The 23,988-nt window shown below is 38.7% G+C and overlaps 2 protein-coding genes across 3 annotated transcripts in view; both read left to right on the top strand.

Annotated features, from left to right (window-relative positions):
* LOC111422252 (uncharacterized) overlaps positions 1-23,988 on the top strand; it is a 31,456-nt gene that overhangs the window by 1,352 nt on the left and 6,116 nt on the right. The window contains exons 2-3 of one of the 2 annotated variants that reach the window (XM_071199852.1): positions 1-365; positions 447-23,815. In XM_071199852.1, coding sequence (XP_071055953.1) covers positions 1-365; positions 447-937 — 856 coding nt within the window. In that variant the 3' untranslated portion in view covers positions 938-23,815. Of the gene's footprint in view, positions 23,816-23,988 lie in introns of both variants that reach the window. The other variant, XM_071199851.1, reaches the window with a different exon arrangement.
* On the top strand, positions 4,687-6,245 carry LOC111419573 (uncharacterized). Its single transcript, XM_023052399.2, has 2 exons — positions 4,687-4,736; positions 5,381-6,245. The coding sequence occupies exons 1-2, from the start codon at positions 4,687-4,689 to the stop codon at positions 6,243-6,245; spliced, it is 915 nt and encodes a 304-aa protein (XP_022908167.2).

Here is a 23,988-nt window from a genome sequence, read left to right as displayed (position 1 = left end):
ATTTTTGGCAACCGGAAATTCATTTCGCTCCATCACTTTTAACTACAGGTTAGGATTTAGCACAGTTCGAAAAATTGTAGCAGAAGTTTGCGATGCTATATGGGAGACATTAGGATCGACTGTATTTCCCACACCAACAGAAGAAAATTGGAAAAAAGTTGCAGAACGATTTAACTTGTTGTGGAATTTTCCAAATTGCATAGGGGCAATAGACGGAAAACATATAAATATTAGATGTCCAATAAATGGAGGTTCTTCATTTTACAATTACAAAGGAAATCATTCTATTGTGCTATTAGCCCTTGTTGATGCTGAATACAAGTTTATATCAATTGATGTAGGATTTTACGGTCGAAATAGCGATGGTAATATATTCTCTCGTTCGATGATAGGAAAAAAGTTAGAAGATAACAGTTTACATGTACCGCAAAATGCTTCTCTTTTAGAAAATGGAGAAGCACAGCCATACGTTATTGTTGGGGATGAGGCTTTTCCTTTAAAATCTTATCTTCTTCGGCCATATAGCAAGCACTACCTTACAAATAATGAGCCCAATAAAATATTTAACTATAGATTGTCCCGAGCACGCAGAGTGGTAGAAAATGCGTTTGGAATATTAGCTGCTCGTTGGAGAGTATTTCAAAAACCTTTAGAAGTACAACCAACAATGGTAGACAAAATTGTGCTAGCATCTTGTTCACTGCATAATATGCTATGCTCAGATGCTAAATGTGATCCAAACAACACACTATTGGAATTACAGCCAGAGCCACATCTAACCGCATTACAAGATGTAGATAATTTAAGACGAAACTGTACCCAAACTGCATTCCAAGTACGAGAGAATTTTAAGGAATATTTCAATTCTCGAACAGGAAGTGTCTCCTGGCAAACAGATATAGTTCGCAGAGGAAGAATTGTAAATGAAAACAATTGAGAAAGAAACAGAAAAAAAAACAAAACAAAAACTAAAAAAAATAATAAAAAATAATATATAAATAATGTACACTTACGTTTGATTTTCAAATATCCCCCTATTTCCTCCCAAGCCTCTTGACGCATATTTTGGTTTCTGTAGTCATGGGACCGAATATTGTACAACACGTCATGTTGTCTTACTTTTTCTATTAGTTTTTTTTCCATTTTCATTTCTATTATAACCTCAATTTAAAACGTCATTACCTCGAGCTTGCCACTTTTTATGGGGATTTTATACGATAAATGCAAAACGCATTCAAAAAATCGAATCCAACCATGTACTACTGACCTCCCGAATTGTAAATAATCAGATTTTATTTCTCTATTTATCATTTGATCAATAGAATTAAAGCTTTTCGATGTTGCGCCATAAATATAGCATTTATGTGTAGAAGAAGTTTCAGTTAGTGAATTGCATACTTTGCCATCAATCATAGAAAAAATTAACTTATGATTAACTGAAATTAATTTTCCATTATAAGTTAAATCACTGTTCTGTAAATTTCTGATTTCTTTATCAACTCTATTTTTTTCTAGCATGGAAACTTTTAAAGATTCTTTAATAAAGTTGATTTTTAAAGGTCTGCAGAATCATGAAACGCTTGTTTATAGAAACTGTGGCCGGAGCTACCATCAAACCCCCACTTGGTTATTAAACAAAGATTACTCAAATCCTTCTCATCTAGTGAATTTATGACATCCTTTTTTGCAGTAATCAAACATTCTACGGTATAATTTAGCAAAACTTGTAATTCAACTTCTGCTAAAGTCGTTGTGATATTTACACTTTCCTTATTTGGATAGCATTTCTTGTTCTCTTCCTGTACAACTTTGTAGGATGGGTATATGCCAGGATTTTGCATTCTAATAATCTTGTATTGACGTCTAGTTAATTTAGCTTCAACCAGTAGGGCATCTTCTGCTGACATTTGACAAGAACGAAATTCTTGCCGAAATTTGTAAGCATTGATGTATTTGCTTGCTTGTGTTGACGAAGTGCTAGTAATTTCTTGCGGTGATAGATGCGATGGTAATATTGATGATCTGACATACCAATAATATTACTGTACCATCACGATACAGAAAATGAGTCGATTTATTGGCGCACCTTACTTAACATAAATGAAGCCGTAGTGCCCTCTTCGATGCGTACGCATTACTAATAGATATACATCAATTTGTACATCAATCAAGTAACATGTAGTAGATAACTATTTAAGTAAACGATGAGTAGCGTATACGATTATCGATCGCATATTTCCGTCTAATAGGGTAATAATAATTACATACTTGATAAAATTCAACTCAGTCCTTTTTGCATAATCTTTCCTGTGTTGTCTTTGCCCCTGCTACAATCACTAATCCGATAAGTGCCAGGAACATCGGTATCGAGTCGATGTGTCATGTAATATATACGTAATAGTGGAAAACACACACAGCGGTAGTGCGCGTTTCGTTTCTGCCGGCGGTTTTAAAAACAGCTTCGGTAGGTCGTCGGTGTGACTCGATTCGTCGGTTTAATTTACTTGAAGCGTTAGGGTAAAGACCTACACGGCCGTTTTAACGCCGCGTTTAACGCCGCGTTTAACGCGTCGATCAATTTATAATAAAAACATTAAGCTGTTGGTGCGGTTTGCAGTATGGACGACATTATATATTTGTCGCTATTGTATTTAAATTGGAAAATTAATAAGAAAAAAGTTAGAAAACGAAGAATGTGGATACATCCAATCATCAAAGAAAGGCAATAGAAAGGACATTATCATACATTGTTTGCTGAAGTACAAAGAGACGAAGAAAAATTTTTTAATTACACTAGGATGTCACGTAGTACTTTTGACGAGTTACTCGCCATTTTAGAACAGAAGCTAACAAAGAAAGATATACGTATGAGAAGTTCAATAACACCAAAGGAAAAATTATTAATAACTCTCCGGTAAGCAAATAAAATATACAGGGTGTAACTTAAGTGATGACTTTAATTGCAAGGGGTGATTCCTTGTTATATTTTAAGCACAAAAGTTCATAAGAACATGGGTCCGCAAATGCTTCGTTTCCAAGATATAGGGTGTTAAAGTTGAGAAAATAAATAATAATATAACCTTCAAAAAAACATTTATTTGTGCATTTTTATTTGAATGTACAATAATAATAATATTTTATTTATCAAACTTTAATTAAATCAAATGCTCAAAATGAGAGCCGCGATTTTCAATACAAGCATATAATCTTCTGCTCATCGACTGTCGCATACGTTCAAAAATTCCTGGAGTGTTGCGTATGACATTACAAGAATTTACAATTCTGTTTCTTAAATCATGTACATCTTCAACTGGCGTTGCATAAACAAGCGATTTCAGATGTCCCCAAAAAAAATAGTCCAGCGGATTAAGGCCTGGAGATCGTGGTGGCCACGGCTGAGGTCCTCCCCGACTTATCCATCGCTGAGCAAAAGTGTAATTAAGATGTTGGCGAACAGCAAGACTAAAATGAGCAGGTGCCCCGTCGTGCATAAACCACATGCCATTTCTGGTTGCTAGTAGTACATATTCTAACAGACCAGGCAATGTGTCATCTAGAAATTGTCTGTAAGTCTCACCATTCAGTCGAGGAGGAAGAAAATGCGGTCCGATGACATGATCACCAAGAACTCCGGCCCACACATTGACCGAAAACTGCTGCTGAAATCCACGTTCTTCAATGGCATGGGGATTTTCATAATCCCAAAAATGATTATTGTGGAAGTTTCTGATGGCATCACGTGAAAAACTTGCCTCATCTGTGAATAGAATTTTAGACGTAAAGTTGGGATTCTGCGTAGTTTTTCGAGAAACCATCGACAATAATCTAACCGTGCAGAAAAATCTCTTGGCAACAGTAGTTGCACGCGTTGAATGTGGTATGGATAAAGTAAATTTCTGTGCAAAACCCTCCAAACACCTTGATGACTGATGTTAAACTGTGCAGATAATATTCGTGTACTACTTGACGGATTAGCTTCCACTTCTTGTAAGATTGCTTCTTCTAGTTGTGGTGTCATTATTGTTCTAGGTCTACCAATACGTTCAGCGTGAGCATTTACAGATCCAGTTTCGCACACTCTAGCATGCAGCCTTATGAAAGTTCTTGCTGTTGGAAGTGGTCTATTGGGATATCGTTCCTGGTAAAGTCGACGGGCTTGTGCAGCATTTCCATCTGCTAGTCCATAAATCAAATGCATTTCAGCTAATTCAACGTTATTCATAGTTAACTGCAAAAGAACAGATATTTAACTGACAGTAATCTTGACACTTTTTATGTTCAAAATCAACAATGTCAACAAAAACAATGTGTTTTTATTTTAAATCTTAACATCAATAAGAATGTCTTACATGTCCTAAAACGGTTGCTCCTATCGACTTCAATTAGGTATACCTTTTTTTTTTTATGACAAATTTTAATTTGTCATTCCAAAAAGTCCCTGTGTATGAAATTTCATGAAATTATTTCGAAAATACGATTTATTTTCTCAACTTTGACACCCTATGTCTTGGTTCATATGAACTTTTGTGCTTAAAATATAACAAGGAATCACCCATTGAAATTAAAGTCATCACTTAAGTTATACCCTGTATATTCTTTATTTTAACAACTATGTACTACTATTACTTAATTTATATTAAAAAATAGTGAAGTGGGAATCGTCTTCGGAAAAACTTGAGAGGTACGATGCGGCTGGCGAAGGTGCTTGATGTTGTATCGAGATCGGCTGTTGGCTGGTCATATTTTGAGGTGGTATGGAACACTGTTGTTGTGAATCTGGTGCCTGAATGGGATAATGTATGGCGGAATAAGTTGGGTTGGTGCAATTTGTTGTTCTTCGGCTTTCGTAACATATTTTGAAATAACCTGCATTATTTCAAGCCTGCAATTGGTGTTGAAATGTCTTGGCAGCGAGGCAAGCATTGGCACCAAAGAAAGCGCAAAATAGTGATTGTCATCTTCAATCACTGGCTTGTTGCATCTCTTTTCGTAGCTCTCAAGCGAGCTTAAGATTTTATCTTCCACAGAGCGCATTCTTTTTTTTCCAATAGCAGAACGAGTTTGTTTTGTGGAAGTTGGGTGGATGTTCCAGGTCTACTGACAAATTGAAAGGAAGATTCATCACTAGTTATACTTTCAGTAGGCTCCAAAAAATTGCTTGTTCTTTTAGGTGTGATAATGTCGACAAGAAATTATAACCTTTGCGTATAAAGGTAAGGGGCTTTCAGATGTCCTCCAGCTCCTGACTTCCCTTTTCTTTCTTGGAGATATTTCTTGAAAAATTATCTCGGATATTTTTCCACTTTTTATGCATTTCATTACCTATAAGAAAAGCAAATTAACAATATATAATTTTTATCAAGTTTATTTTTTCTTTTAGGTATTTGGCTACGGGGTGCTCTTTGGCCGAATTACATTATAATTTTCGTATTGGTAGATCTAGTGCTAGTAGCATTATCCAAGACGTTTGTAAGACAATATGGATTGAATTAGCAGACAAAGTTATACCTCAATGTTCTACAGAGAAGTGGATCGAAATTGCTAAAGAATTTCAAAAAGTTGCACAGTTTCCCAATTGCATAGGAGCAATAGATGGGAAACATATACGAACTAAGCAGCCACCAAATAGTGGCTCTATGTACTATAATTATAAACAGTATTTTTCTACGGTATTATTTGCGATGTGCGATGCCAATTATTGCTTCACATACATCGATGTAGGATCATATGGAAAATCAAGTGATGCTGGCATATTTAAACATTCAAAACTTTATGAAAAATTATGTGATGGTACATTAGGGGTGCCTGCACCATGTGGTATTGATGAAACAAATGAAAAATATCCTTTTGTAATAGTTGGTGATGAGGCATTCCCTTTATCTGAAAATTTGCTTAGGCCTTATGGAGGAAAACAGCTCATATCTATTAAAGAAACTTTTAATGCTAGATTATCTCGAGCAAGAAGATATATTGAGTGCTCTTTTGGAATTTTAGCCAATAAATGGCGTATATTTCATCGGCCTATTGATCTTGATATTGATGGAACTGTAAATCTTGTTAAAGCAGCTTGCGTACTACATAATTTCATAAGGACAAGAGATGGCACTCGCTCGAATGACCAGATATTTGATGAGGATCCCAATCTTAACAGTCTAGCACCAGACACAGTGCATAGAGGAAATTCATTAGCATTATCTGCTAGAGATAAATACGCCAAATATTTCGAAGACAAAAACTTAGAATGAAACCACTAAATTTTTTTTGCGTTTTCTTTACTATACATTTTTAAAGAAATTATTAGTTATACATACAGTGTCGCACTTAATTATTGGCACAGCAATAGTTTTTCATTTCACGACTGTTTTTAAACCAAATTAACAAATGGTATCATGTGAAAGTATCTTTTCTATATTGTTTAATTAATTAAATACTCTATGCAGTTATTTTTGTATAAAAATTTATTTTTAATAATCTGTTTTAAATTAAATTAACAAAATAGTGCTTATTTTCAACGCACAAAATTATTGGCACAGTTAAAAAACAACTATTTTAAAACTGCCTTAACCTAAATTAGTATTTTGTAGGTAACCCTTTTTGTTTGATAACGGCCTCCAAACGCCTTGGCATGGAGTGAACCAAATTTTGAGTTGTTTTCTGCTCAATATTGTACCACTCCTCTAACAATGCCTGTTTCAGCTCCAACCTGTTAGTAATTGGAAGCTTTTTGACCCGTCTATCCAATTCCTCCCACAAATGTTCAATCGGATTAAGATCTGGAGACTGCGGTGGGTGTGGTAAGACATGTGGGGTATTATATGCCAGCCACATACGCACGATATGAGCCGAATGCTTTGGGTCATTATCGTGTTGAAATGTGTACGTGGACGACAAATTTAACTTTTTGATACTTTTATGGAGGTTTTCATAATACCGTCTATAAATACTAACTCGCCTACCCCTGCAGCTGACATGCAGCCCCACACCATCACCCCTCCTCCACCATGTTTGACTGTTGGTGCAAGGTTTTCTTTATCAAACGCTGTATTGGCTCTTCTCCATACTTTAATACGACCATCAGATCGGAAAATGTTGAACTTACTCTCATCTGAGAATAGTACTTGATCCCAGAATGTATTTGGTTTATTCTTATATTCCTTTGCGTACGCCAGGCGCTTCTTTTGGTTACGTACAGATATTAGTGGCTTTCGCCTCGCAACACGCGCACTATAACCAGCCTCGTGTAGTACTCTTCTGACGGTTATGGGATGAATATCTTTACCAAAATCTTGTTTTACTTCAGTAGCAATCTGTGTTGACGTTATTTTTGGATCTGCTTTGACTTTTCGGATAATCTGCTTGCGTTCCCGATCGTTTAATGTTCGGGGACGGCCAGTACGCTTAATACTTTTGAAATTTGATGCTTTTTTAAATCGGTCAATAACACTGCGAATAGTATATCGGCTTCTGTTCGTTATTTCCCCAATTTCAGTATACGATCTGCCTTGGTTGTGCAAATGAAGAATTATTTTGCGCTCTGATTCTGTTGTTTCTTTCTGTTTTCGACCCATTTATATTTAACTAATACTTTAGTTGATAAAGACAAGATGGAATTCGATTTAAAAATTAAATTAACTGTCAATAGGGGGAAATACGAACACACAGTTAGGATATTTGACATTTCGGTTAAGCATATAATGTACGTTTGTACCAATTGTTAAGTGTGCCAATAATTTTGTGCGTTGTAAATAAATACTATTTTGTTAATTTAATTTAAAACAGATTATTAAAAATAAATTTTTATACAAAAATAACTGCATAAGGTATTTAATCAATTAAACAATATAGGATAAATACTTTCACCTAATACCATTTGTTAATTTGGTTTAAAAACAGCCATAAAACGAAAAACGATTGCTGTGCCAATAATTAAGTGTGGCACTGTACCTAACGTCTTCTTTTCTTCAATTGTGCTGCTTTCATTAGCAAACAAATCCACTATTTCGTCCCAACACTTTCTTCTCATAACTCTATCGCTATACTCCTTTTTCCTCATATCCCAAAGTGCTGGTCGAATTTCTATTTCATTGATTAGCTTTTCTACGTCTCATTTTTGTACAGCCATTACTACGAAAATTAAACCGCCTCGAGTTGTCACGACAACGACCTACCGAAGTTGTTTTAAAACCGCTACCTAAACCGAAATTGCAATACCGCTGTGTGTGATTCCCACTATTACGAATATATTGCATGACACATCGACTCGGTAATAGACTCGTTAAACGTTTCGGTTAAACCTACGAGGTTTAATGTAACCCAAGACACATTGATTCAGGAATTGACTCGTTAAACGCTTCGGTTAAAAACGCCGTGTGTGTCGGTACTCTTAAACTTCATTTTCACCAAACATCGTTTCAGAGAGATCGTCTGATGAGAAACTGTCATCGCTTTCATCCATATTAAGGTATTCCTCGTACATCGTATTTATCTTCAGTTTTCTTAACATGTCTGACGCAATTTTGCCATATTTGTGGCGTAGCTGAAGCAATTGCATCGCGACAAAAAATTGAGAACGTCGTTAATTTTATAGGTGTTCCTTGCCACTTTATTTTTATCATAGGCCCATATTAATTCAATTGCGTTAAATTCACAGTATGCAACTGGTAACCAAGGCAGTTTTACCTCATCGCCCCTAATTTGTTGTACCAAAGAATCTAACAGATAAGGTCTCTGATAATGATAAGGATGTGACAGTTGTAAAAGCTGTGGTCTGGTCATCGATGAAAATGTGATATAACTTTCAGATACCGACACATTCCTTTCCTGAAGCCACCTGATGATGTCCCCTTTTTCCATGCTGTAGTTGGATTTCTGAAATTAGGATCCAACATAGTATGGTATGGGGCTTGGTCTATCATGATAACAGGTCTCGCTAGTATTATGGGCAATACATATCTGAACCACTCTTCGTAATGTTGTCAATTCATTTCTTGGTGATAATCAGTTTTAGCTTACTTTGTCTCGCCAATAAAGAATTTTTCTGCACCCGGTAGAAATCTATCTTCACTGCCAATGTGTAAGATAATGATTCTTTGACCGGCGCCTGATGGTCTTTTTATCCCACCTCTATAGCCATTAACCTCTTGAACACGATATAATAGATTCTCCATCCGGTGTTTCGGTAAGTTAGCAAAGAGTTTAAAAAATCTGCCCTATTTGCAGCAACATTCGGGTGTTCCATTAAAATTGGTTTATTGTTTAATTTTTTATAAACAAAATGGAGTTTTCTTAACCAACGATACAATGTTCTCAAAAGGTGCGTACTGGCTTGAGCATTTTAGTCCGAACGAACTGAACGAACCGAGCGCGCACAAATAAACCGATCAAAAAAAATTTCGCGGTGTTCGATCGTATTTATCTGTTTGTTGTGTTCCCATGTTCGCCAGTTACAATAAATCATGGACGCAGAGAGTGTTGTCGTAGCTGCTGCTGCTTTTTTCTTTGTGCAAACCATGGCAGATAATGGTAAAGTGAAGAAAAGAAAATCAAAAGAGGTATGGGCAAGAAGCTTATTTTTACGACGCAAAAATATGACCCTCCTAAGAGTTATGGATACCTTTCACTTTAAAAATTTTACACGTATGTCTGCAGAAGACTTTGAAAAACTATTGATTCTAGTGGGTCCCAAAATTGCCAAAAAGGATACGAAATTTCGTAAAGCTATACCTGTACAAGATCGCTTACTTTACGATTCCTAGCTACAGGAGACTCTTATAGCAGTTTACAATATTTATTTAAAATTTGCAAACAACGCATCGGTGTCATTATTATAGAAACCTGCGACGCACTAATTCAAGGACTAAAGGATCAAGTAAAGGTAAGTTTTTAATATTTTTTTTTTATATTTTAAGATTTGGTTTCCACAAACAAAAAACAAACAAAAACAAAAACATATAATATGATTCACCAATCGTTAAATGTCCTGGACTCATCCTGACGTTCTGAAAATGTATTATGAATGAGTTCAGTGGTGAGGGCATCGGACAAGCTGGTGTACGACTCTGTTGGGGTTTTCGATTAGGGTTAAAGGGGTAACAGACATTTGATACGAGCTATTACAAGAAGAGGGCGAAGGAGAAGGTATCGTGGTTTGAAGTTGTGGTGAAGGTTGAGGCGTTTGAGTGGCTAAACATTGCTTTGAAGATGATGGTGGGTATGGCGATTCTACGTGACTATAGTATCCCATGTCAGCATTGAATAATATATTATTAATATGGTGTTCTACTATATTTTGTACTCTTTTCGTGTAGCCTCTTAATTTATGAGCTACATGTTGTCCGTATACGCTGCATCCATCCGTCTTAAGAGCACTATTTGCAACCGCGCCTCTTAAAATTCCTAAAGCTTCATCTATCTTCGGATTATCAACCGTTTCACGTTCAAAGAGTCTCTTTCGTTTTTTTAATGTTACGGTGGATGATTGAGGCATTGGGGCAGTTATTTCCTGCGTTTGGATTCCCACTTTGGGGGCTGTTTCTTGAGTCCCTTGTACATTATCTGTAGCATCTTCATTTTCCAAAACACTTCCAGTTTCGAATGTACTTTCCGTTTCTAATTCAGCATTTTCATCCTGAAATAAAGAAACCTTCGTTTGTAAATCGTTTAAAGCTAAATATACCATAAGGCATATCAGAAAAACCGCAAGTCTAAATTTTAATTTGATTCAGTTTGAAACAAAATGGCAATTTCCTCACTGTGTAGGATGTATGGATGGGAAGCATGTAGTAATTCAGGCCCCGTTTCAAAGTGGAAGTGACTTCTATAATTACAAATCAACTTTTAGCATCGTCTTATTTGCTCTCGTGGATGCAGACTATAATTTCATATTTGTGGATGTTGGTTGTCAAGGTCGGATATCAGACGGCGGAGTTTTCAAAAATTCTACACTTCATAAAAAATTGGAAAACGGTACATTAGACTTACCTACAGATTCAATGTTACCTAACCTGAACAAGACATTACCGTATGTTTTTTTGGCCGATGAAGCATTTCCATTAACAAAACATATACTTAAATCTTTTTCTGGGTTACATTCAACGGGATCAATTGAAAGAACGTTTAATTTTCAGCTTAGTCGAGCAAGAAGGGTAGTAGAAAATGTTTTTGGGATCCAGTCGGCAGTTTTTAGAGTGCTAAGAAAACCAATGTTACTTAGCCCTGAAAAAGCACAATTAGTTGTTTTGACAACTGTTTATCTGCATAATTTTCTTAGAAATAGCGGTAGCTCTAGAAACATTTACACGCCGCAAGGGACTTTCGACCAAGAAGACGATGTGGGCAACATTACCCCAGGTTGTTGGAGAAAAGCAAATGATACTGGAACATCATTTTTGCCTATCATAAATATTCCGCGTAAATCGGCAAATGCAGCGAAAGAAATTCGTAATGACTTTGCTGAGTACCTATGTGATAATATGTAGTACCTATTTCACTTTCCAAGTATCTCGGTTTCATGTTTTTTTCTAAATGATTTGGTATCTATTAATATGTAACTATGCAATACCGAATTAAAATTTATTTTGAAAATCCACAAAACTATTGTAAAAATAGATATGAAAATATATTGAATAAAAAGTTTTTTTTTATAAATACGACAATTATTAAACAATTTCTGAATGTTGTAATTAACTAGGTACATACCTTAACAGTATCTAAAGTTGTCCTGGGTTCATCTCTATCCAAAAGAAATGCCAAACGTCCGAAGGCAAACCATTTGGAAACATAAATTTCATGCCTGCCTGTAGTAAAATAAACATTTAGGTACCGAAATAAAAACAAAAGTTGTAATAAATAATACCTTTACCAGTTCCTATAGATTTTTTCCCCTTTGCCTTTTCCCTCCTGAAACTAGCAAGAAGACTATCCATCTTCTTCTTGGCTTCTCCGGGAGGACATCCAAATTTTTCGTCAATAAATGACCAAGCGTCATGTTTTTTTACTTTATTATAATATAATCCGTCTTTTGGATTCCACAATATAGGATATCGTTCATAAATATCTATCAATTCTAAGCACTTTTCTCTATTCCAATCCATTGGCGCAGACAAATCAACGAACGTTGCGAACGTGACGAATGTCCGTACACACTGAACATCAACGAATAAACAAACGCCTTTGAGCAACTCACATTTACCGACAAGTCTCCGAAAAAGTTCTTCGCGTTCGGTTCGCGTAGTTCGGTTCGGCGTCCCGTACTAACTAGGCGAATTCGGTTATGCGCGCTCGGTTCGTTTGGTTCGTTCGGACTAAAATGCTCAAGTCAGTACGCACCTAAAGAAAACGGTGGAAGAGCAGTCGGAAATCTCTTCGCAAGGTAATAAACGAATACCAGTTTTCTTATAACTCCTTGCAGTTCTTTATTACATTCTATCTTTTTTCTGACCGATTTTGGTACTGGATTTTCTACAGTGCCTTTACTTATTATTTGAAGAGAATTGCTCAGCAAAGCAACGTCATCTTGGGAAGGTGATGGTCCAGATGGCACAGGATTGGTCTCTTGATCACTCATAGAGCCAAAAACATACGTGGTGGAAGGATGCTGCTGTGAGGTGGGAAAGCTAAAAGACAGATGATACTGCAAATGTTACACCATTTTAAATATTAAAATGACCTTTTACTAAAATATTCGCTACACTTTTGTTAAGTTTTAGTCGTAAAATGTAACGTGTCTCCGATACTACTATATTCACATCAAAGGCGCTTAAATGGTCGTTTTTCATTCAGTTTGCACAACCTCGGGTAAAAATTCTAGCCTGATCTATTTGATTTTAGGCTAAAGATCGTTATACAGATGAATTTATATATAAAAGGGGAGTTAATTACATCGCATGGAATTTTTATCTTCTCCTGCACCATGACGCTTAAATGATTGTTTTATTCTGTTTCCACAAAATCTGGTGGATATTCTGGCCTGGTAAATTCGATCATAGGTCAGTAATCTGCCCGATTTCTTTCATGCGGTTTGTCGCTTAGAACAATTCGCTTCCTGGCGATGCGCTGTTCGGTGTCCTTTGTCGCAGATTAGAACGTCTGGCCCTGGACCGACCAAGCAGTGACGGGCCCATAGACCTTGAAGTTCTATACATTTTGTAGCTCATAATTAATACTCCTCCGTTTGACTTCCATTTATTCAAAACTTGTTTCTTCTTCTCAAATGTTCGAAATAATTTCGCTGTGTTTAAAATGTGAATTTTTGCAGCGCCACCAATACCGTTGACGGTTAGGGTGGAACCACTTAAGGTATTCCCTGTTCCAAGCTAGCAGAGTACGAGCGGGAACAACACGCAAAATAGTGTGCCGAGGAGATCTTCTGTAGTATATGTCGGAGAAAGCAATTGTTTGCAGTTTCTTTCCATTTGGTCCAACAGAATGGGCTAAGATGCAACCTAACCCATTCCTAATAATATTCTCGCGGAGAACGTTTACGTCCATTTCCTGTGTCCTAAGCAGCTGACCGACAATGTTTAGGAGGATACTAATATCATCTTGACGACTGAGAATTATACATTCCTTCGTCATAGCACTCAAAGTAGTTGCGATATACTCAAATCGGCCTTCGTTATATAGTTTTCTTACACAGTTCAACATAGCTTTTGCATTCCTAAGCTGTCCTTTTAACTTAGACTATTTTGACATTGTATTACGATGAACTCTATTGCCTTCAACGGGGAAGGCGGACGGCGGACGGCTTCGAAGAACGGGAATCAACTTCCCGTTCCCGTCGACGGAATGTGTGTCGATTAAGCTTGCGAGCTAAAATCTCTATACGACGCGGACAAGCCTTTTCCATTTTTAAACGACATTTCTGCCGATTAAAATGCAGGCGAAAATTCCCTTGCGGGAACCAAACCCTAAAAAGGGCGCTTTCAGTTTCGAAAGAAACTTACCTACTCCGGATTACGCTTGGACGAGGTCAACCAGGTAGAACATGAATCCTTCCCCTTCCTTCGCTCTCGCAGCAGGTCGGACGATTTCTTCAACTTCTCTCTAAGGTGATGCTTCTCTGTTCAAGGCACTACTCGGACTCTCACTCTTGCGTCTAGGTTTGGCTCAATTTACGTTAGAAGTTACTTTCTCAATATTTATACCTTTTTCCCCTGGACGCTCTTAATTCTAGGAATGTTGTTATTAGCTAGCGCGCTGCTCAACCAATAAGACAATACACATAAAGTAAACATAAAAATAGGAAGGGAAGAATTATTCGTGTAGCGATCCTTTCTTTCTGCAAATGAAAAAAAAACCATCAATAATAGATGTGAGATTCACTACAACATCTTGTACATTTGTACACCGTACTTGTGACACGCGAGTATAATTATGAAGTCGGAGGGGAAATCCTTTTAGGGTTTTGTAGGTAAGTGTCTATGCTTTAAGGAAAAAATATTCGATTACATGGCTTTTCCAAAAAGTATATTTATCTATGAAGGTGAAGTTCGGCAATTTTCAAGTTTTGCGATAAGTGGAAAATAAGGGATCGCAGTAAATAATTCGAAATATAATCGTACAAAATGGCTTATATTTGAATTTTTTAATTCACAAAAACGATTAAACTAAAATATACTGCTGTTTTTATGTATAGACTGTACACCAGCACAGTCTATACATAAGTAGGCTCTGTGATCGTCACACATCGCTCGGCTGCAAGATGGGCACTTTGCCTTAGTTTTGTGGTCTTTTTTGCGATCGCACAATGCACATCGAACTCGTTTCTCAAACGTAGATCGATGTTCTTGAGTTGGTGCTGAATCGATAGACAAAATGGATTCGATACTTTTTCGTATCCCTACCCTCAACGACGGTGTTTCAAGTCGGCGTTGGAGCTGCGGTTTCAACAGGTAGAAGGCAATCTGTTTTTGGCTTTCCCTTCCAGAAAGCCTTTCGTTCGCCTTCTCCGAATCGTTCATTTTATGGCAGGTATGGAGTATTCTACTATTGACAGCCGCCTGATCTAACATTCCAAAGAAAAATCGCAATGGCCATCGTTTTGTACCACGACAGACGGTGTACGAGTGACACAATTTGTCGAAAACATCAGTGCCACCTTTCGTAGTGTTGTAGTGGCTTATGATGAGAGGTTTATGCGATTCCGCTTCATTTTCCGTCGATGTAACATATGAGGATGCCACTAAAACAATTTTATTCTTCCGTGGTGTCCAAGATAGTAAGGTGATATTCTCGTGAAAACCGTATTTTCCAGTTTCCGCATCTCCTGCTATCTTCATTTCCAACGGGATCTCGCGTTTATTACTTCTAATTGTGCCTGTTATTTTCATTTTATAGGGATCTTTGAAGGCTTTCTCAATTAATGGGATCGAAGTAAACCAATTATCACAGGTCACACTACGCTCAGTTCCATGAATAGGAGCCGTAACTTTAAAAAATACATCTTCAGAAACAGACAATCCTTTCTCGATGTGTACTTTGCCCGTATAGGGAACAGCATTGATCATGTAAAAAGTTTTCGCGTCGTTCAAACTAACAAGTTTGAGGTCATATCGATCCGGTTTACTTTTTATATAAACGCGAAATCCACATCTCCCTCGAAATGATAATAGCTGCTCATCCACGGTGCAGAAATTGTGAGGTTTATAATTCCATTTATATTTCTCAATAAACATATTCCATAACTCTTCAATACAGGCGAACTTATTATTTTGTGGCCTCCTTGTTTTATCATCGAACCGTATCGACTGTGAAAAGAAAATAAACCGTCTGCCAGGCATGGTAGCTCGATACATGTTGTAACCTTCGGTGTTGGACCATAACTCCTTGACGCCGATATGATTGACTCTCCAAATGCCAGCATAATAGAGCAATCCGATGAAACCGTTTATTTCAATCAAATCAGTTGTATGATGATAAGTTTGGAGGATGCCACCTTTGTCAGTAATTTCACGTCTGGTTGAATCAATTTTTATGTTTGTATATTTCACGATCAATTCGCGCATTTCCGTTGTGAATAATACCTCCCAGAATTGAACGATTTCCTCACATTGCAGAGCGTCATTCGCTGGTCCTGGTATGTAAATCCTCGTCGATGAACGTCGATCTAAAAAACAAAAAAAATATGGAAATAACACTAGGTAGTGCGCAGAGTAAACGGTAAATTTCTTACTTGCGTTTCTTTCGACCGGTTTCACAGACCAGGTATATCCATTTTTTCCCTTCATTGTAGTTATTGGTCTTCCTCTCGCACGTGACAGCGAGGCGCGACTTTGTTTCGACGGATTTTCAACCTCGGCTTCTATTTCACCAAGGTCGCTTGCCTCATCTGTGTCATCATTCGACATTTGTTCAACATTATCAGATTCGTCATTACTCGATTCACCTCCAAAATCGACGATTTCAGGCTCCTCCTGTTCTAAAGCTTCTCCAACACTCCGCGGCCGTAGATTATACGACATTCTACGTGCAGAACACAAAAATAAAAACATTTAAACACCGAAACACTTAAACACTCGAATCGTGCACACTGGGGTCAATCTGACCCTGCCTATCGCGCGCACATCTGCTTTGGAGTATACTGAGAAAATTTCTCAAGTGACGATGTTACCTGCTTTTGGGAAGGAGATGAGCCTATACTTTCGTTAGGAATACAATTCAATGAGCCAATCCCGTTTAAGGCTATATAAGTTGAAATAAATTTTTAGGGTCAAAATGACCCCGTGTGCACACTAAGGGTTAAATAAAACACGTACTTGTATGTTACGTCCTCGTACGATCTCCAAAACCAACCATTGTTAAAATAATAATTCGTTCTGTTTCCCTTAAATGTACCACTTCTCTAGTAGATATTTAATTAATAATGCCAGCAACTACCTTTGTTTAAACTGTCTCCGTTACCATGAAATTATTGATAAATTAAGTATTGTGCAAAATTTTGCTACACAAAAAAAAAAGATTCGCTAAATTAGCGATATCGGGAGTGGATTTGGAAAGGACAGTCGGGTTCCTGGATCGTCAGACGAGAAGCAGCCTTGGCCGTTTATGGCGAAGGTGTTCAACGTCGTAATCCGTTAATCCCGCTAGGAGGGGATTTGGGTAATCTTCGAGCCGCGTAAACTCTGTACTGGCCTTGTTCCAAATGAATTCCTCGAATTCCTTCATTGAGCGTGGTAACTCTATGAACTAGTCTGACATCTTTCATTACGACCATGTTCAAAACGTCAGATCGTTGCCTTTCTTTCGACGGGTAATACGTATGGATGGCGGGGACATCGGTGACAATGCCCGTCTCGTCGGTAAAACTCCACAGTATTTTACCGTTCGCGTTTGCGATCCGACTGTTCCACGATGGGTGCTTGGCGTTTAGGTCGCCGGCGATAACCACGCCTTTGTCCGTATCTAAGACACCCGTTAGATCGTCTTCCAACAACCGCCGATTTTAGGCGGCGACTAAGTGAACGCACCCCGATAGTGTTCGTACTACAATCGTAGTAGCTTCGAGATGTTGAAGAGGGGGAGTCAGATCCTCGTAATGATCCAAACTGGTCCTTACGAAGATGGCTGTCCCGCCACCTCTTGCTCCAACTCTATCGTTTCGATAGAAGCGATAATTGGGCAGCCGCGGCTTGTCGCCCGCTTGCAGATGAGTTTCGCAAATGAGTATCGCATCAAGGTCGTATCTTTCGGCGAACTCGCGAAGCTCATTCTGTTTACAGACAAGGCCGTTGGCATTCCAATAAGCCAACTCAAGCGAATGAGGTACTTTTGGTCTTCGATGAGTCATCATAAGAGTTTCATCATCTTGACCTCACTTATCATAGCCGGAGCGTTCGCTTTGGGGGCAACGTTAGTGTTGCCTTTTGGCTTTTTCGCCGATCTACTAACCGCCTGCACGGGTTTCGCTGCGGCTACTGGAGCTTTTTTTATCCCCCTTTGGCACCTGGATAGGCGCTTTTGGAGGAACGGTCGCTCTGACCTTTGGGGCTGCCGCCGGCGCCCTCGTTTCCGCCGCCTTCGGGTGTTTTGGGCACTCTTTGTAGTTGGCGGTATGATAGCCACCGCAAAGGATGCACTTGGCAGGCGCATCCTTTGCTTTGGAACAGGAAGCCGTCGAGTGATCACCGGCGCACTTAACGCAACGAGGTGCACCATTGCACATTCCTTGGGAGTGGCCGTAACGCTGACAGCGATGACACTGACCAACTTCCGTCTTCTTTTTAGCGTTCTCGACGGTAATGGTTAATCCCTTTACCGTCTTGAGGTCGACAATCCTCTTAGCGTCCGCGGTCTTTTTCAAGACGCACAGAACCAGGGGAATTGGCCTCCGTTCAGAGCCCTGGCGCAACCGCTTTATGGTTTCAGGCCAAAATCCCTGTTTTCTCAGGTCGGCAGCAATGCTGTCCTCCCCAATACTGGTAGGGACGCCTCTAAAGACAACCTTCAACGGCTTATCATCGGGGAGGGCAAATGTATGGTACTGGTGTTTACCAGCCATCAACATTTTCATCAGAGCGCGGTAGGCTTCCACGGTGGGGAGTTCTATCTTGATTCCTTGCGGAACCGCTCTGGCTTTCGAAAAGGCGATCCTAAGTCTCGCCATCTCCGCCGAAATCGAATCCCAGTTCTCTTTAGCGTGAAGGATTACCGGGGGGATCCGCTTGGAAACTGGTTCCATGCGGTGACGCACCGCCTCCGAAGATTCTTCCTCCAAGTCGCTGCTCGCCTTCCTTTTTCCTGCGGATTTGGATGGGCCGACTGCTACATCGACGTCCATTTCACCCGTTGGGACGGAAGTCAGCGCCTCAGCCATGGACCTCGGTTGGGTGGTGGTCGCCGCCTCCGCGAGGTAGGCGTTGAGGTCTGCCGCGCTGGTCGTCGCCTCCACGGGGGAGACCGTACGGCCTGACGATTTGGTTGCCGCCTTCAATGAGGAAGGCGGTCGGCCTGACGTTGTGGCTGTCGTCTCCACGGGGGAGGCGGAACTTACCGGGCGGGGTTTTTTAGTCGCCACCTTCAACGGGGAAGGCAGACGGCCTGACTTTTGCTGCCACCTCCACTGGGGAGGCGGAACTAATCGAACGTGAAGTTTTGGTCGCCGCCTTCAACGAGGAAGGCAGACGGCCTGATTTTTTGGCTGCCGCCTCCACGAGGGAGGCGGAATCGACCGGGCGTGGCAGTTTTGTCGCCGGCTTCAACGTGGAAGGCGGGCGGCATGACGATTCGGTTGTCACCTCCATGGGGGAGGCGGAACTTACCGAGCGTGGAGGTTTCGTCCCCGCCTCTAGCGGGGAAGGCTGGAAAGAACAGGAACCAACTTCCCGTTCTTGTCGACAATGTGTGTATCGACCAAGCTTGCTAGCAAGCTAAAGTTTTCACACGATACGGATGAGCCTTTTCCAAATTTAAAAGGCATTTCTGCCGATTAAAATATGAGGCAACAACTCACTTTCCCTTGCAGGAACAAACCCTAAAAAGGGCGCTCTTAGTTTCGAAAGAAACTTACCTACTCCGGATTACGCTTTGACGAGGTCACCCAAGTAGAACGTGAACCTCCCCTCTTCCTTCGCTTTCGCAGCAGGTCGGATGAATTCTTCAACTTCTCTCCAGGCGATGTTGCTCTCTTCAAGGCATGACACGGACTGAGCTGTAAGGTGGGCGGTTGCGGACCGTCGGCGATTTGTATTTCTGTGAGTAGCTTGTGCAAGTCGACGTCCAAGGGCGGTATATGGTGATAGGCCTAATTTTTTGGCTGCCGCTTCCACGAGGGAGGCGGAACTGACCGGGAGTGAGGGTTTAGTCGCCGCCGTCAACGGGGAAGGCGGACGGCTGGGAAGAATAGGAACCATCTTCCCGTTCTTGTCGACAATGTGTGTCTCAACCAAGCTTGCTAGCAAGCTAAAGTCTTCACACGATACGGATGTGTCTTTTCCAAATTTAAAAGGCATTTCTGCCGATTAAAATATGAGGCAAAAAACTCACTTTTCCTTGCAGGAACAAACGCTATAAAGGGCGCTCTTAGTTTCGAAAGAAACTTACCTACTCCGGATTATGCTTTGACGAGGTCACCCAAGTAGAACATGAACCTTCCCCCTTCCTTCGCTTTCGCAGCAGGTCTGACGAATTCTTCAACTTCTCTCCAGGCGATGTTGCTCTCTTCAAGGCACGACACGGACTATTATGATCCCGGAACCTCGACGACACCTGCTGATCTTTTATTTACGATATTACGGCAGAAGATACCAGACATCCTGTATTAGGTCTCGTACATGTAGCTATACGTACATAAGACTTCCCACTACTTCTCTCTATGGAATATCTTTTAACTACTCCCTCACTAAAATAACCAGTTATCATGGCAGTTAACTTTCCTTCATTCCATATCTGTCCAGAATTTTATCTATGTATCTTGATTGGTCGATAAACATTTTGTCCTTTTCGTGTATAATTTCCATTCCTAAAAATTCATTTATCTTTCCCAAATCTATTGCCTTAAATTCACTTTACAAATTTTCTAGAACTTTCTCGTATCTTCCAATCAACAATATATCGTCCACATACAATAACATCCATGCATCGTCATTTATATACAAGCAATAATCCACTTCTGATCTTTTGAAACCATTTTCTAATGCAAATCTATTAAATCTTTCGTTCCAACATCTTGGTGATTCTTTTAAACCATACAGTGATTTATTCAACTTTAAAACCTTTCCTGGAATCTCTTTAATACCTTCAGGTATTTTTATATACACATCTGACTGTAATCTTCCATTCAAGAATGTAGATGGAATATATATGTGTTGCATCATCCAACCATTATTTAAAGCGTTTATTAAAAATAATCTTTTTGATGACATTCTAGACACAGGTGCGTACAATTTTATTTCAGAATTTCCCTTGTATGATTGTTGAAGATTGTTGCCACTAATCTTGCTTTCTTGGAACCATCTCTTTTCTCTGTAAGTACTCATCTCCTGTCTATAAGTTTTGTTTCTGCTCCCAATTCCGTTACGGTTCATGTTTCTTGTTCCTTCAAGGAATTAAATTCCTCTTCTATTGCGTCTTTTCATCCTTTTTGAATAACTTCTTTGAAATTTCTTGGTTCTTCTATTGATGTTTATCTGTTATACCAGCGGTTCTTTAACTCTCTTTGTTTAAGTACCCCATAAAAAGCAAACTTTTACTGCGGACCCCGTTCTCTATGTTAATGTTAAATAAATGAAAATAAAACCTTTCAACAAACTTCCCTATTAAAACTAAATAAAAAATACATATGTAGGAATAATGAAAAAAAGTCATTCTTATTTCATGAACTTTGTAAAGTAATACAAAAAAATACATTCTAATTATTATCAACAAAAAAATATTTAAATAACAGAGTATTTTGTATGTGAGGGATGGAGTTGTTTTTCTGAAACCAATTGTTTAAAATCCGGTGAGGTTAAGGAAACGTTCAATCGCAGGTCTGGTTCCACATCTAAACGATTCCTGTATTTATTTTTTAAATAACTTAATGTGGAAAAAGTTCTTTCACACAAATATGTGCTCGAAAAAGGTAACAAAAACTTTGTTGCCTTTTCTCCTGTTAGTGGATATAATTTTCTTACTGATGTCCAAAATTCTGCAAGTGTTTTGGTTTGGAAAACTTGCTTTAGACATCCATCACAAGTAAGTTCTGCAAGTTGGTCCTGTTCATATGTCGACAAATTATGCAACGTAGATATATCATTACACTGAAAAGGATTCCTAATCCATTCATTTTCAGATTTAGGTTCTGGAAAATATCTCCTTAATGATACTCGAAGGCTTTCGAGATGTTGAATAAATTCTAATATAATAGATTCAGACAATTTTTGTTCTGAACTTTCCAGAAAATCGTTTAGTATTGAAAAATTTTCCATGTTATAATTTTTAATTCTAGTTGTCCATAAACCAAACTTTTTAATGGTCATGGTCATTAAACCGGTCCTTGAGATGAAAATTTGAAAAAATTTAATAATTTAATAAAAGAAAAAAATTTAATACTTTTCCTCGAGAAAGCCAGCGTACATCGGAATGGAGAAGTAGCTGTTTATGTTGACTTCCCATTTCTTCGCAAATAACTTTAAAAATTCGCGAATTCAATGGACGACCTTTAATAAAATTAACAACTTCATTGAATGTTTTCTTTAAATCTGTAGGCATCCCTTTTGCAGCTAGTGCCGCACGATGTATACAGCAATGCGTCTAAGCAGCATTAGGCGCAACATCTTTCACTAAACCTTGAAGTCCTCTTACAGTGCCGCTCATAGCACGAGCCCCATCCGTACATATTCCTATGCATTTTGTCCATTCAATATTATTTGTTTCTATGAAATTATTTACACATTTGAATATCTCTCCTCCTGTACTATGTGTTTGTAGTGGTTGGCAAAATAAAAAATCTTCACATATGTTGTCCTCATAGTCATATCGAATAAAAACCAATAAATTTTCGTTGTCGGCAACGTCTTTGCTTCATCGAGTTGCAATTAATAAAATTGACTGTTTTTTATTTTCGAAATTAATTGAGTTTTAACATTTTCTGCCATATCTATTATTCTTTTTTTCACTGTGTCATTCGACACTGCAATCAGATTGAAGTCCTTTGCTGCGTTATCACCCAACATTGTCGTAACAATTGTTTTCACCGCTGGAAGAATCAAGTTTTCCCCAATAGTATGAGGTTTTCCTGATTTCGCAATCAGTAGTGCCACTTGATATGAAGCAATAACAGCTTTTTCATTATTACTAGCAAATGCTGTTTTCTGGATCAACTTTTGACTTGCTTTTAAATCTCCCAGTTTGTTTTGAAAAAATCGATATCTTTAGTGACATATTGTTCATGTTTTGTTTGTAGATGACGACGAAGATTTGCTGACTTCATTGATTCATTTGATAACTTTTCATGGCAAATAACACAAAGCGGCCGTTCTACGTTGTCGACAATTATATTTGTAAAGCCTAATGATAAATATTCAGAACAATATTTCCGTATTTTAACTGATGAAACCTTTTTGGAACTCACAACACTATTTTCTTGATAGCTTTCTTGATCCTCGTCACGCTTACGTTTGCTTGTACCGGGTTTTAACCAGCGATCCATGGTAACTACAAAAATGCAAACAAATTTAACTTACCTTAGATATTCATCTTGCACATTCACATACCTGTTTGTTATTTAAATAATACTGCAAATTATTTATCAATTACGCTTACGCTCACTTAAACCTCGGTTTACTCGAGAGCGGCACCGTCAAAGCGGCGCTGAGCGTTGTATCGTAAGTTTACGGCGCCGTCGGTCGTATGCGAAGCGGTCGTCACTACGCTACGGTGAGAAGTAGTTTGCCAACGGTTTTTGTCGGTGGTGTGTCGCGTCAGGGATAATATCGTTACTCAATTTTTTCATTTAAAATTTAAAGGTTCAGTAATATTTAAAAATTACTATTTTGATGGTTATTAATGAAGTCACGGACCCCCGACTATTAACTCGCGGACCCCCGGGGGTCCGCGGACCCCAGTTTAAGAACCGCTGTGTTATACAGTAAACTATTATGGATTTCGCTTTCACGTCATTTGTTTTGAAATCAGTCTTTTTTTGTTGCATCAACTTCCTCATTAATATCTTTATACAAAACTTCATCTAGCTGGGTGGTCCAATTTGTGAAGGAATTTGGAATGTTTGGCTTTAAGACACATATTTACTGTATCCGCCACAAAAGTATTATTTTCCTGTTTAATTCGTTTCTGTTTTTCGAACGTGCCAAAAATTGTGGCCTGCCGTTTAGTACCTGAGGTACGGTGAACGGTGAACTTGACGGGCCTCTTGAGGTTCCTGGAATCTTCCTTAACCCTCTTCATCGGATCTAAAACAGACGGAAAATATATTAGTTAATATTCGCTAAATTAGCGATATCGGAAGTGGATTTGGAAAGGACAGTCGGGTTCCCGGATCGTCAGACGAGAAGC

This window comes from Onthophagus taurus, chromosome 11 (assembly GCF_036711975.1).
Source record: "Onthophagus taurus isolate NC chromosome 11, IU_Otau_3.0, whole genome shotgun sequence".
NCBI classification, from domain to species: Eukaryota; Metazoa; Arthropoda; class Insecta; order Coleoptera; family Scarabaeidae; genus Onthophagus; species Onthophagus taurus.
The sequence above is the reverse complement of the archived record's forward strand: the minus strand, read 5'-3'. Positions and strand labels throughout refer to the sequence as shown.